The 15,903-nt window shown below is 38.2% G+C and overlaps 1 protein-coding gene across 4 annotated transcripts in view; it reads right to left on the bottom strand.

Moving 5' to 3' along the window:
• The window catches only part of opa1 (OPA1 mitochondrial dynamin like GTPase), a 79,104-nt gene that overhangs the window by 46,547 nt on the left and 16,654 nt on the right, over positions 1-15,903 (bottom strand). For 2 of the 4 annotated variants that reach the window (XM_062028547.1, XM_062028546.1), the window contains 9 exons: positions 13,527-13,603; positions 7,525-7,671; positions 7,043-7,096; positions 5,342-5,446; positions 2,792-2,878; positions 2,613-2,726; positions 302-382; positions 168-242; positions 23-94 (listed from right to left, as the gene is read on the bottom strand). In XM_062028547.1, the coding sequence (XP_061884531.1) occupies positions 23-94; positions 168-242; positions 302-382; positions 2,613-2,726; positions 2,792-2,878; positions 5,342-5,446; positions 7,043-7,096; positions 7,525-7,671; positions 13,527-13,603 (812 nt within the window). The remainder of the gene's footprint in view (positions 1-22; positions 95-167; positions 243-301; positions 383-2,612; positions 2,727-2,791; positions 2,879-5,341; positions 5,447-7,042; positions 7,097-7,524; positions 7,672-13,526; positions 13,604-15,903) is intronic. The other 2 variants (XM_062028548.1, XM_062028549.1) reach the window with 1 other exon arrangement.

Here is a 15,903-nt window from a genome sequence, read left to right as displayed (position 1 = left end):
CAAGCTGGCGACTGGGACTCACACTGATGACACCTGGCAGATCAACAAGAACCATTCTCTGGATGCCGGGTCCTTTGACACTCAAGGATATGGTCTATGTTTGGGAAAAGAGAAGAATGGTTCATTTGTAAGTCAAAGCAACAATTTGAACAGTTAAAAGTGCAAACCTCAGAACTGACGGTCTGTCCCTCCCTCACGCTCTTCCTCATCCGCAGCTCGATCTCGTGCCTGAGAGCAGCCAGCTGGAAGAAGTAGAAGCCTCCTGTTGGACTTGCAGACACAAAGAGGGAATGGCACTTACGTCTTCCTCCTTGGTCAAGTCGAACTCCCGCCCGCTGTCCTTGAACAAGGCCACATGGTGGGGACCCTCACTCAGCGTCACCTGCACACAGCAGACAACATGATCCACGTCCTGTTGTACTGGATCCCACCTAGGAGTGCTACTTTATCATTGGCCAATTAAAACTCTTACAGGCGGAATATCAGCTAGGGTGACATAAATGTGAGAAGGTTTGTGTTTGGGACCACTTCTTTGTCCCTCAAACACTCAAACTCCAAAGTATACTATGTTGAAACCAGCAGTGTGTGAACCAACCACCAAGCTACTGCTCGCCAGGACAACACCTTTCATCTCTTTATGTCGCTGTGAACCAAACCCTGATGTAAGATCAATGCAAAGGTCAATGCAAGATCAATGCAAGGTCAATGTCAGGTCAATGTAATGTCGAATGTAACGTCGAATGTAACGTTGAATGTAATGTCGATTTTAAGATCAATGTAATTCGATTTTAAGTTCAATGTAAGGTCGATTGAAGATAAATGTAAGATCAATGCAAGATCATTGTAAAATCAATGCCAGATCAACGTAACATCAATGTAATGTTGATATAAGATTGTAAGATAAATATAAGATCAATGTCAGGTCGATATAAGATCAATGTACTGTTGATATAAGATTGTAAGATCAATATAAGATCAATGTTGATACAAGATCAATAGAAGGTCAATGTAATGTTAATATAAGATCAATGTAAGATCCATGTAAGATCAATGTCAGGTCGATACAATATCAATGTAAGATCAATGTCAGGTCGATACAAGATCAATGTAAGATCGATATAAGATCAATGTCAGGTCGATACAAAATCAATGTAAGATCTGTATAAGATCAGTGTCAAGTCGATACAAAATCAATGTAAGATCAATGTCAGGTTAATAAAAGATCAATGTAAGATCGATATAAGATAAACGTCAGGTAGATACAAAATCAATGTAAGATCAATGTCAGGTCGATATAAGATCAATGTCAGGTCAATATAAGATCAATGTAATGTTGATATAAGATTGTAAGATCAATATAGATATAAGATCAATATAAGGTCAATGTAATGTTAATATAAGATCAATGTAAGATCCATGTAATATCAATGTAAGATCAATATAAGATCAATGTCAGGTCGATACAAAATCAATGTAAGATCAATGTCAGGTCGATACAAAATCAATGTAAGATCAATAATAAGATCAATGTCAGGTCGATACAAAATCAATGTAAGATCAATATCAGGTCAATACAAAATCAATGTAAGATCAATATAAGATCAATGTCAGGTCGATACAAAATCAATGTAAGATCAATGTCAGGTCGATACAAAATCAATGTAAGATCAATAATAAGATCAATGTCAGGTCGATACAAAATCAATGTAAGATCAATATCAGGTCGATACAAAATCAATGTAAGATCTATGTAAGATCTATGTAAGATCAATATAAGATAAATTTCAGGTCGATACAAAATCAATGTAAGATCAATGTCAGGTCGATACAAAATCAATGTAAGATCAATAATAAGATCAATGTCATGTCGATACAAAATCAATGTAAGATCAATGTCAGGTCGATAAAAAATCAATGTAAGATCAATAATAAGATCAATCTCAGGTCGATACAAAATCAATGTAAGATCAATGTCAGGTCGATACAAAATCAATGTAAGATCAATAATAAGATCAATGTCATGTCGATACAAAATCAATGTAAGATCAATGTCAGGTCGATAAAAAATCAATGTAAGATCAATAATAAGATCAATGTCAGGTCGATACAAAATCAATGTAAGATCAATGTCAGGTCGACACAAAATCAATGTAAGATCAATAATAAGATCAATGTCAGGTCGATACAAAATCAATGTAAGATCAATATCAGGTCGATACAAAATCAATGTAAGATCAATATAAGATCAATGTCAGGTCGATACAAAATCAATGTAAGATCAATGTCAGGTCGACACAAAATCAATGTAAGATCAATGTCAGGTCGATACAAAATCAATGTAAGATCAATATAAGATCAATGTCAGGTCGATACAAAATCAATGTAAGATCAATGTCAGGTCGATACAAAATCAATGTAAGATCAATAATAAGATCAATGTCATGTCGATACAAAATCAATGTAAGATCAATGTCATGTCAATACAAAATCAATGTAAGATCAATATCAGGTCGATACAAAATCAATGTAAGATCAATATAAGATCAATGTCAGGTCGATACAAAATCAATGTAAGATCAATGTAAGATCAATGGAAGGTTGTGGCCAAGCACCTTAACAGGAGAACGTGTCATCATCTCTCCAGAGCCTCTGGGGAAGATCCTGGCCTGCGCGATCATCTCCAGCACACTGGTCTTACCAGCACTCTGGTCACCCACCACCACCACCTTCAAGGAGGTTGTACATCACAACAGTTAGGAAACTGAGCTGGAGTCAACAGTATGCTCCTTACCCTGGGGAGATGGTCCTGGGTGTTGTAGTTGGCGTCGTAGTCAGACAGGATGTCCAAGACTTCAGAGTACATGTCGATGAGAGACTTCTGCACAACAAACAATCTTTGATCAATCATGCAAGGTTTGTGTGCAAGATGTGAAACAATCTATGATACCAACCTTAACTCAAGATGTGAAACAATCTATGATACCAACCTTGACTCAAGATGTGAAACAATCTATGATACCAACCTTGACTCAAGATGTGAAACAATCTATGATACCAACCTTGACTCAAGATGTGAAACAATCTATGATACCAACCTTGACTCAAGATGTGAAACAATCTAAGATACCAACCTTGACTCAATATGTGAAACAATCTATGATACCAACCTTGACTCAAGATGTGAAACAATCTATGATACCAACCTTGACCCAAGATGTGAAACAATCTATGATATCAACCTTGACCCAAGATGTGAAACAATCTATGATACCAACCTTGACTCAAGATGTGAAACAATCTATGATACCAACCTTGACTCAAGATGTGAAACAATCTATGATACCAACCTTGACTCAAGATGTGAAACAATCTATGATACCAACCTTGACTCAAGATGTGAACAATCTATGATACCAACCTTGAATCAAGACGTGAAACAATCTAAGATACCAACCTTGACTCAAGACGTGAAACAATCTAAGATACCAACCTTGACTCAAGATGTGAAACAATCTAAGATACCAACCTTGACTCAAGATGTGAAACAATCTATGATACCAACCTTGACTCAAGATGTGAAACAATCTATGATACCAACCTTGACTCAAGATGTGAACAATCTATGATACCAACCATGACTCAAGATGTGAACAATCTATGATACCAACCTTGAATCAAGACGTGAAACAATCTGATACCAACCTTGAATCAAGACGTGAAACAATCTATGATACCAACCTTGACTCAAGATGTGAACAATCTATGATACCAACCTTGAATCAAGACGTGAAACAATCTAAGATACCAACCTTGACTCAAGATGTGAACAATCTATGATACCAACCATGACTCAAGATGTGAACAATCTATGATACCAACCTTGAATCAAGACGTGAAACAATCTGATACCAACCTTGAATCAAGACGTGAAACAATCTATGATACCAACCTTGACTCAAGATGTGAACAATCTATGATACCAACCTTGAATCAAGACGTGAAACAATCTGATACCAACCTTGAATCAAGATGTGAAACAATCTATAACACCAACCTTGACTCACGATGTGAAACAATCTAAGATACCAACCTTGACTCAAGATGTGAAACAATCTATGATACCAACCTTGCCTCAAGATGTGAAACAATCTATGATACCAACCTTGACTCAAGATGTGAAACAATCTAAGATACCAACGTTGACCCAAGATGTGAACAATCTATGATACCAACCTTGACTCAAGATGTGAAACAATCTATGATACCAACCTTGACTCAAGATGTGAACAATCTATGATACCAACCATGACTCAAGATGTGAACAATCTATGATACCAACCTTGAATCAAGACGTGAAACAATCTAAGATACCAACCTTGACTCAAGATGTGAACAATCTATAACACCAACCTTGACTCACGATGTGAAACAATCTAAGATACCAACCTTGACTCAAGATGTGAAACAATCTATGATACCAACCTTGCCTCAAGATGTGAAACAATCTATGATACCAACCTTGACTCAAGATGTGAAACAATCTAAGATACCAACGTTGACCCAAGATGTGAACAATCTATGATACCAACCTTGACTCAAGATGTGAAACAATCTATGATACCAACCTTGACTCAAGATGTGAACAATCTATGATACCAACCATGACTCAAGATGTGAAACAATCTATGATACCAACCTTGACTCAAGATGTGAAACAATCTAAGATACCAACGTTGACCCAAGATGTGAACAATCTATGATACCAACCTTGAATCAAGACGTGAAACAATCTAAGATACCAACCTTGACTCAAGATGTGAAACAATCTAAGATACCAACGTTGACTCAAGATGTGAACCAATCTTTAACACCAACCTTGACTCAAGATGTGAAACAATCTAAGATACCAACCTTGACTCAAGATGTGAACAATCTATAACACCAACCTTGACTCAAGATGTGAAACAATCTAAGATACCAACCTTGACTCAAGATGTGAAACAATCTATGGTACCAACCTTGACTCAAGATGTGAAACAATCTAAGATACCAACGTTGACTCAAGATGTGAACCAATCTTTAACACCAACCTTGACTCAAGATGTGAAACAATCTAAGATACCAACCTTGACTCAAGATGTGAAACAATCTATGATACCAACCTTGACTCAAGATGTGAAACAATCTATGATACCAACCTTGACTCAAGATGTGAAACAATCTAAGATACCAACGTTGACTCAAGATGTGAACCAATCTTTAACACCAACCTTGACTCAAGATGTGAAACAATCTCAGATACCAACCTTGACTCAAGATGTGAACAATCTATGATACCAACCTTGACTTTTCTTTGGTGGATTCCTTTATCGTCTTTTTGCAGAACCACTTTCCTCAACTCCTTGTTCTCCTTCTCCAGTCTCTCCAACATGCGCTGGTACTTCAGCTGGGAACATATCACAGGTAGTGTTGTACTGTATACTGTCAGTGAGTATACATCAATTACCAACACCTCTATTTACAAACTGTTACATGGAGTCTAGTAAGTCTCCATGTATATACAGCGGAACATGGAGTCTAGTAAGTCTCCATGTACATACAGTGGAACATGGAGTCTAGTAAGTATCCATGTATATACAGTGGAACATGGAGTCTAGTAAGTCTCCATGTATATACAGTGGAACATGGAGTCTAGTAAGTATCCATGTATATACAGTGGAACATGGAGTCTAGTAAGTCTCCATGTATATACAGTGGAACATGGAGTCTAGTAAGTCTCCATGTATATACAGTGGAACATGGAGTCTAGTAAGTCTCCATGTATATACAGTGGAACATGGAGTCTAGTAAGTCTCCATGTATATACAGTGGAACATGGAGTCTAGTAAGTATCCATGTATATACAGTGGAACATGGAGTCTAGTAAGTCTCCATGTATATACAGTGGAACATGGAGTCTAGTAAGTATCCATGTATATACAGTGGAACATGGAGTCTAGTAAGTATCCATGTACATACAGTGGAACATGGAGTCTAGTAAGTATCCATGTATATACAGTGGAACATGGAGTCTAGTAAGTATCCATGTACATACAGTGGAACATGGAGTCTAGTAAGTATCCATGTATATACAGTGGAACATGGAGTCTAGTAAGTATCCATGTATATACAGTGGAACATGGAGTCTAGTAAGTATCCATGTATATACAGTGGAACATGGAGTCTAGTAAGTATCCATGTACATACAGTGGAACATGGAGTCTAGTAAGTATCCATGTACATACAGTGGAACATGGAGTCTAGTAAGTCTCCATGTATATACAGTGGAACATGGAGTCTAGTAAGTCTCCATGTATATACAGTGGAACATGGAGTCTAGTAAGTATCCATGTATATACAGTGGAACATGGAGTCTAGTAAGTATCCATGTATATACAGTGGAACATGGAGTCTAGTAAGTATCCATGTACATACAGTGGAACATGGAGTCTAGTAAGTATCCATGTACATACAGTGGAACATGGAGTCTAGTAAGTATCCATGTATATACAGTGGAACATGGAGTCTAGTAAGTATCCATGTACATACAGTGGAACATGGAGTCTAGTAAGTATCCATGTATATACAGTGGAACATGGAGTCTAGTAAGTCTCCATGTATATACAGTGGAACATGGAGTCTAGTAAGTATCCATGTATATACAGTGGAACATGGAGTCTAGTAAGTCTCCATGTATATACAGTGGAACATGGAGTCTAGTAAGTATCCATGTATATACAGTGGAACATGGAGTCTAGTAAGTCTCCATGTATATACAGTGGAACATGGAGTCTAGTAAGTATCCATGTATATACAGTGGAACCATCATTTACCAACACCTCTTCACTGTTAAAACTATTAATGTTGAACTTGTGTGAATGTTGCAAAGTGCGGCCGTGGGCACGTGCTAAAAGTAGAATGGTATATGAACGACATGAACTTTGCTCTGTCACCTCCAACACCTCATTAATAGCGTACAAAACGGTGTGTGCTTGTACAGTACCTGAGTACGGAGCAGTTCCTCTTGGAGCTGATCCACTTTTTCCTTATCGGACGACTAAAGAGAGCAGAGAGGAAAGAAGAGCGACAAATTCACCGTGAGTGTTTCTCAGCGGCGCAGCCATGACGTGTCACACGCCACATGCATGACAAACGATCGGACCAGCTTTGAGATGCCAGAATCATTCTGAGAGTGGATTGTTCATTCAGGTGTGCAGCAGATTTGTTGGGATTAGCATCAACACACAAGACAGAGATGATTGACAGTCAATGAATGAGATCACAAGCAAGTCCAGAAAGTAGTCCTCACACCATGCTTCCACACTTAGTACCGTAGTACTAGTAGTCACGAAGCAGCAATATCTAAAGGCGGATTCCACGAGTCCTCCAGCTCTCACACCTGCTGGCCACCGTGTTGCTCAAAGTCTTGTTGTCTACACAACCTTTCAAGGGTAGGGCGGATCTAAGCGGGGGCGGGACCTTCACCTTGCGTGTGTGATGAGGGGGGCCGGGGTTCGGAGGCGCAGGTTCTGGCGGGTTGGGAGGCGTATAATTGGCTGCGGCCGCCCGCCGGACTTCCTCCTCGTGCTGCTGGATCTGCTGCTGAATAAGAATGAGCTCGCCGAGCAGACCCTGCCGGGGCATGTGATAGTGAGAGAGAGGCAGGAGCAGCCACACAAACAACAAGTGGACCTTGCTGCCTCAACAACAAGATGGCTGACACAGGGTCTCAGCCAACGGCGTGTAGATCACGGTTCATGGTTCAGGCCAGCGGAATCTTGCCACCGTCATCAGTGCACGGCCCAAACTCTGCAGACTGATGGCACAAGAGGCCACTGATACTGCAAGCAGCGCCTCTCAGCAGGTGGCAGTCACATCTTTAATCGCTGGCCAACAGCATGTTAGCAGCACGGATACGTTACAAACATTATGTATTAGGGGTGTAACGGTACGTGTATTTGTATTGAACCGTTTCGGTACGGGGGTTTCGGTTCGGTTCGGAGGTGTACCGAACGAGTTTCCACACGAACATATTAAGTAGCCGCCTCCGCTTCCTTCTGCCTCTGTCTCTGTCAGTCCTCTACACAGCACCCAGCATTGTCCCACCCACACAACCATCTGATTGGTTACACACAGAGCGGTAACAGCCAATCAGCAGTGCGTATTCAGAGCGCATGTAGTCAGTGCTTAGCGTTTAGCAGGTAATCATCAGGCTGCGGACTCTCCCCAAATGATAATAAACACCTCCCAGTCAACTACTAGTAACATCACTATGAGCCCGTTGACCTTCTAGTAATATAAAAGGCAGCTCAGCTTGCTCGCAGTCCTGGCTTGAGGTGAAGGCTAATTCACTTTTAGAGTAACGTTAGCTCATTTTGCGGTGTGTGTGTGTGTGTGTTACGGACAGCAAAGCCCTGTTTGTCTGTTATTTCACTTTACCTTTTTCTGTGTTGATTGAGCTGTGTTGAAGCAGCAAAAAAGGACATTATGTTAAATGAAGAGTTTGTCTCTGATAGTTCATATACCGTATTTCCTTGAATTGCCGCCGGGCAATTCGCCTGCCTGGAATTACAGCCGGGTCAAACTCGTTTTGCAAAATAATTAGCGCATGCTAACTTCCGCCGGGTCAAATATGAGTCATTAAATGACTCCCGCCTCCTGGTGGTAGAGGGCGCTAGTGATCCTTCTTGCGACAACCAGTACTGCAGAAGACCGGTGCTGCAGAAGAAGACAACAAGCAGCAAGCGCGAGCAGTGATCGTTTGCTTGCACTTTTAACATGGAGGATTACATATCTAAAATAAAACAGTTTTCTAAACTGGACTTTCAATCGAAGCAGGAGGTAATAATTAAAGGAATATCTCCAGGGACTTTTAAAACTGAAGAAAGATAAGGAAGACTGCCTTTGATCAGAAGCAGCTTCACATGGACATCATTTATAAGTAAAGGTAAGACCATAATAACATTTTTTTTATTAAATGTGCTTTTCATGATAAGGTAAGCGCCGGAGTGAGAAGAGTTTTTAAAATAATTAGCGCATGCTTGCCCATCCCGCATGCTTTTGGTAAGCGCAGGAGTGAGAAGAGGTTTTAAATTAATTAGCGCCCCTGCGGCTATTCAAGGAAATGCGGTAATAATGTAAGTGCATCATTAAGCCTACATGAACTCCATGGTGTTCAGGGATGAATAGTCTCTCCTATTGCTATTGTACCATTTTTTCAGCTCTAGTTACATTAATCATTAGTAATGCAGCAGCCTAGTTTTGAATGGCAGGGTCCCTGCTAGCACATGTTGATACAAATATAACATTTACATAATAGAAATCAACTACAGGCTTCCCAAATGCTGTAATAAATCAAGCATGATGAGTTGACTTGAAACTGTTTAATGTTGCACCTTTTATATGTAGAAGAAAAGTTTTTGTCATTTTATTTAATCTGAGCAACAACTTGAGGCAGTTTAATGTTGATTAACGTGGGCAGAATTATTATAGAGTTCCCAATGTTAAAAGGATAAAGCCATTGTTTACAAATTTGGTAAATAAATAACAAAAAAATTTATATTTTGTTGTTTTCTTACTGTACCGAAAATGAACCGAACCGTGACCTCTAAAGCGAGGTACGTACCGAACCGAAATGTTTGTGTACCGTTACACCCCTAGTTAGCACAGATACATTTTTAATATTACCAACACATTAGCGCTGATACGTTATACACATTTCAAACAATGCGTTTGCTGACAAGTATTAAATACTACCACATTACAGCGCTGATACATGACACACATTTCAAACAACACGTTAGCACTGATACGTTACACACAAGATAGCATGTGAAGGCTGAGGAATGGAGGACATTGAAAGGTGAAACACATAAACTGGGTAAAACCAGACCCGAGTCTAAGTAATGTTGTAAACATGGACAAAAGTCTTGGGACACACCTGTGAGGTACAAGAGGATATTGGTATGCTTCACGCTTCTAGTTCAGTACTACAAAGCACTTGTCTTTTTGTCAGCAGACCAACACTTGCTCTCAGTTGCTGACTGAGGACTAGAACTGCACCATTCTGGCTAAAATCTAAATCATGGGGATTTTTATTTAGTTTTGAATTGAGATGATGATTTTCTGAGACCATTCCTTCTTGAAATGTTGATTCAACTGATGAAGTTTAACCCAAACTCATTGCCATGATTCAAAACTACTGGAGTTTGGTGTTGGGACTGCTGTACTTTGTGGCGGCGTTGAAGGATTTGAAAACAGACTGTTGTCATTGGGCTCCGATCCAGAACCAAATGAGAAGTAAAAGTTCAGGTGGGGGTCTCACCATCAGCATTAAGGACGGTTTTGTTCACATTCGTAACTCAACTACTACTGAAAAGACAAAACATACACAGTTTGTTACGTCAGGAGGATCTACGTCAGCTGGGATAGGCTCCAGCTTCCCCTGACTCTGGTACAAAGGGAGCCACTCAAAGACCTCTGACCTCCTCCTGGACACGGAGGTCCAAATATTGAAGAAAGAGAATAGTGGAGGCTGTCAAGGCGGGACTCATTATGTTCTTCAGTGTCCCAAAACATTTGTCCGTCATGTGCTGCACTTCAAACAACGACGTGGATCAAAAACACGCCACAAGAAGACAGAAGTGAAATGAGTGGGAGTATTTGCTGATTGGTGATGAGGTGTAGAAAGCAAACATGACCATATAAGGAGTAAACATGACCATATAAGGAGTGTCAGTGTGTGGGAACAAATACTGCCGCACAGTGAATACAACCTCCACACCCAATACTTTTATACACACTTTTCATTTGTTGACCCTATAGTCTGATTGTGTACATTTTGTAGTGTAACATGTACTAACTAGTCTGATTGTGTACTTATCATTGTGTAGTGTAACATGTACAAACTAGTTTGATTGTGTACTTATCATTGTGTAGTGTAACATGTACAAACTAGTCTGATTGTGTAGTGTAACGTGTACAAACTAGTCTGATTGTGTAGTGTAACGTGTACAAACTAGTCTGATTGTGTAGTGTAACGTGTACAAACTAGTCTGATTGTGTAGTGTAACATGTACAAACTAGTCTGATTGTGTAGTGTAACGTGTACAAACTAATCTGATCGTGTACATTGTGTAGTGTAACATGTACAAACTAGTCTGATAGTGTACATTGTGTAGTGTAACATGTACAAACTAGTCTGATAGTGTAGTGTAAAGTGTACAAACTAGTCTGATCGTGTACTTATCATTGTGTAGTGTAACATGTACAAACTTGTCTGATTGTGTACTTACCATTGTGTAGTGTAACATGTACAAACTAGTCTGGTTGTGTACTTATCATTGTGTAGTGTAAAGTGTACAAACTAGTCTGATTGTGTACTTATCGTTGTGTAGTGTAAAGTGTACAAACTAGTCTGATTGTGTACTTATCATTGTGTAGTGTAACATGTACTAACTAGTCTGATTGTGTACTTATCATTGTGTAGTGTGACATGTACAAACTAGTCTGATCGTGTACTTATCATTGTGTAGTGTAACATGTACAAACTAATCTGATTGTGTACTTATCATTGTGTAGTGTAACATGTACAAACTAGTCTGGTTGTGTACTTATTGTGTAGTGTAAAGTGTACAAATTAGTCTGATTGTGTACTTATTGTGTAGTGTAACATGTACAAACTAGTCTGATTGTGTACTTATCATTGTGTAGTGTAAAGTGTACAAACTAGTCTGATTGTGTACTTATCATTGTGTAGTGTAAAGTGTACAAACTAGTCTGATTGTGTACTTATCATTGTGTAGTGTAACATGTACTAACTATTCTGATTGTGTACTTATCATTGTGTAGTGTAACATGTACAAACTAGTCTGATCGTGTACTTATCATTGTGTAGTGTAACGTGTACAACCTAGTCTGATTGTGTACTTATCATTGTGTAGTGTAACATGTACTAACTAGTCTGATTGTGTACTTATTGTGTAGTGTAAAGTGTACAAACTAGTCTGATTGTGTACTTATCATTGTGTAGTGTAACATGTACTAACTAGTCTGATTGTGTACTTATTGTGTAGTGTAAAGTGTACAAACTAGTCTGATTGTGTACTTATCATTGTGTAGTGCAAAGTGTACAAACTTGTCTGATTGTGTACTTATCATTGTGTAGTGTAACATGTACAAACTAGTGTGGGTGTGTACTTATCATTGTGTAGTGTAAAGTGTAGCAACTAGTCTGGTTGTGTACTTATCATTGTGTAGTGTAAGTACACAAATAATCCACACATGAATGATAAATAATTACAAGAACATGCTCAGCCTGCACTCAAGTCAACCAGGAAGTGATTCCTGGCCACACCTTGATGACATCATCAGTGTTGGACTGCTAACTTAGACTAGGTGGAGATGTCACCATTCACTACAGAAGAGATCAAATAAACGATGGTGACATGGAAATGTTTGTCAACATTATCATGCTCCAAGCAACAATTTTTCTACATAAATGTGGATTTATGAAAGTAAAACCTACATTTTCTAATTGGCTTAATGGTTCAAAATGATCAATTAAACCTTGGAAAATGATTAAAAAGTACAAAAGCCCTTAAATTGATATCTTTATAGGAAAAAATTTAAGTGATTTAATTAGCCTTTTTTTGTCTTTTTAAATTTTGTATTTAATAATATTGTTTATTATTATTTTTAATACTCTATTTTATTTGCTGTTATTTTCTTTCCTTGACATGTTTGTGAAAGTCATAATTTGCTCAACCTGATCTGTAAATTGTTGAATGTGTTGAAAGTGCCTGGACTTTTATGCACATTGTGGATATGTTTGTTGTTCAAAAAATAATAATAATTAAAAAAAAAACGTAGACTAGGTTTACACTGCAGGACAAAGTGGCACAAATTAGATTTTTGTCCAAATAATTTTTTTCCAACTGACTGTTTAGTTCAAAAGTAAACAAGATCTTTATCACGGGACTAATTTGATCATATCAATCTATTGACAAACTTTATAAGTCTTTAGGTGTCATAAATCATATACATATATATATATATATATATATATGTATGTGTGGGAAAAAAATCACAAGACTATTTCATCTCTACAGGCCTGTTTCATGAGGGGGTTTTCCTCAATCCTCAGGAGATTTTCTCCTGAGGGTTGAGGAAAACCCCTCATGAAACAGGCCTGTAGAGATGAAATAGTCTTGTGATTTTTTTCCCACACATACATATTACGCTCTACCACGGTATCGAGCACTATTTTTTGGATAATCTAATTAAGACATATATATATATATATATATATATATATATATATATATATATATATATATATGATAATAGTTTCAATACAGAGACAACTTGTTTTCCACTCTCCTGCTCCTTTCACTGACTTGTTTGAGTATTGCTAGGACTTGCATGAAGGAGAAGTATTTCTGCAGACACGGTAATCGACTACTGCATCATCTTTGTGGTGGACTTGCCTTCTTGTACTGCTTGTCATCCTGTGAGGCTGCAGTGGAGGAGTCTGTAGCTTTGAGTGGAGCATCCCCAGAAGGTTCTAGCAGAGACACAGCAGGGGGTCAACAACACATCTGCTCACATGATCCTGTCAAACACCTGTCACATGTGCGTGGAAGCTGCCCTTCCATAGGACACTCATTATTACCTCCTCGCAAGGATGGATATTGTAATCCTTGTCAGTTAGCTACACAACTCAAGAAGTTATGGACTGATGCTCATGAAACAGTCAGAAATGGGACAAAGATCACTTATTTTACTATTAAATGTAGAAGTATGTTGAGGACCACACATGAACTTTGTTCTGACACTGCTGTGTGATTTCAGAAGCACATGCTGCTCGTTAAGAAGAGCAATATGACTATCTGTCTGAATACTTGTTAAGCATCGCCACCCTCCATGCTCGGTATTCTTATTCTCTGGCAGACAAGGTGAAAGTCTGCGGGTATTCGTTACACTTTGTACTGCATAATGTACACGCTGTACTACTTTGACTGAGCTGTACACACCATCTGTCGAGTACTCGTCAAGTATCTCAGCTGACAAAGTACTGCCTTGTGCCAGAGTGGGTTTGTGCATCATGGGCAGGGATCCCCAAACTTTTTGACTCGGGGGCCGCATTGGGTTAAAAAAAATTTGGCCGGGGGCCGGGCTGTATGTGTGTGTGTATATATATATATATATATATATATATATATACGTATTTCCTTGAATTGCCGGGTCAAACTCGTTTCGCAAAATAATTAGCGCATGCTTGGCACTTCCGCCGGGTCAAATATGAGTCATTAAATGACTCCCGCCTCCTTCTTGCGACTGCTGGTACTGCAGAAAACCGGTGCTGCAGAAGAAGACAACATGCAGCAAGAGTGCGCAGCCATTTGTTTTTACCATGGAGGATTACATATCTAAAATAAAACAGTTTTCTAAACTGGACTTTCAATCGAAGCAGGAGGTAATACTTAAAAGGAAGATTTACATCGAGACAGAGAGACTTTTAAAACTGAAGAAAGATAAGGAAGTCTTCTATATCTATGCTTTACTTCAAAAGGAGCTGGCATGGACTCATTTATACCTAAAGGTAAGACAATAATAACGTTTTTTTTTTATTAAATGTGCTTTTCATGATAAGGTAAGCGCCGGAGTGAGAAGAGGTTTTAAAATAATTAGCGCATGCTTGGCCATCCCGCAGGCTTCTGGTAAGCGCCAGAGTGACAGGAGGTTTTAAATTAATTAGCGTCCCTGCGGCTATTTAAGGAAATACGGTACTGTAAAAAAAAAATCCTATTTTTATGGTTAATTTACTCTAAATTTCTACTGTAATTTATCTATTTTTTTTAAATAGTTTATAAAACTGTAGAATTGAAGTCATTATCTGTAAATAAACAATCCGCCTGTTATTTTAAGTAATATGTCAGTAATGACAAACTATGTATATTTCTATTTTTTTTACAGAAAAAAAAACAAATTAATTATACATAGCATTTTCTGTTTTCTTAAATTACCTTCAAATTCATGTAATATTACGATATTTTTCCGTAAAACGTTTCATGAAAATTTCTGTAATAATGTTTTTGATCATTATTTGGTTTACAATGTTTTACTTTGATTTTATGGTTTTCGTTTGGCAGCCGTAGCTTCCAGTAGATGACCGTTTTTTTACAGAATTTTTTTTTACGGTGTCTTTATATTCCAGCGAGTTCATCCGTTTTGTCATTTAACATCATTGAATTGATGTTCATCAACATTTAACATTGTCATGTTATCCATGGGAAAATGCATTTTTAGACAATATGATTTGCCTGAGCGGCTAGGAGACACCGAGAGTAACAAGCAGTATAAAATGGATTAAAAAGGAAAGATAAAATTAAAAATTAAAATTTTTTAAAAAATAATAATAAAAAAAATTAAAACACTTTTTTTTAAATTTGGGACTTCCCGTGGGCCGGATTTTGGATGCTGGGGGGCCGGATCCAGCCCGCGGGCTGTAGTTTGGGGACCCCTGATCATGGGGGGGGGGATTGGAAGGTGTTTATAAAACATACAGAGCAAGGAGAGAGAGGGCAGAAGTCAAAGGAGACAGTAAAGGTTAAAGGTCACAGCAGGTAACAAGGATGAAGAGCAAAACATTTGGGAGCTGCTGAACTGAAACAGTCATACATTATAATGATACATTAAATACACACAGAAATCCAAGTAATCCCAAAGGGTTCACATACTTTTTATTTTAACTGTATGTGTAATGTCTAATTAATATTAAATATATATATATATATATATATATATATATACACACACATACATACATACACACTAGTGCTGTGAATTTGTGGGTGTCCCACG

The sequence above is a fragment of the Entelurus aequoreus genome, linkage group LG19 (assembly GCF_033978785.1).
Source record: "Entelurus aequoreus isolate RoL-2023_Sb linkage group LG19, RoL_Eaeq_v1.1, whole genome shotgun sequence".
Classification (NCBI taxonomy): Eukaryota; Metazoa; Chordata; class Actinopteri; order Syngnathiformes; family Syngnathidae; genus Entelurus; species Entelurus aequoreus.
Note: the sequence above shows the minus strand (reverse complement) of the source record. Positions and strands in the feature narration are given on the sequence as shown.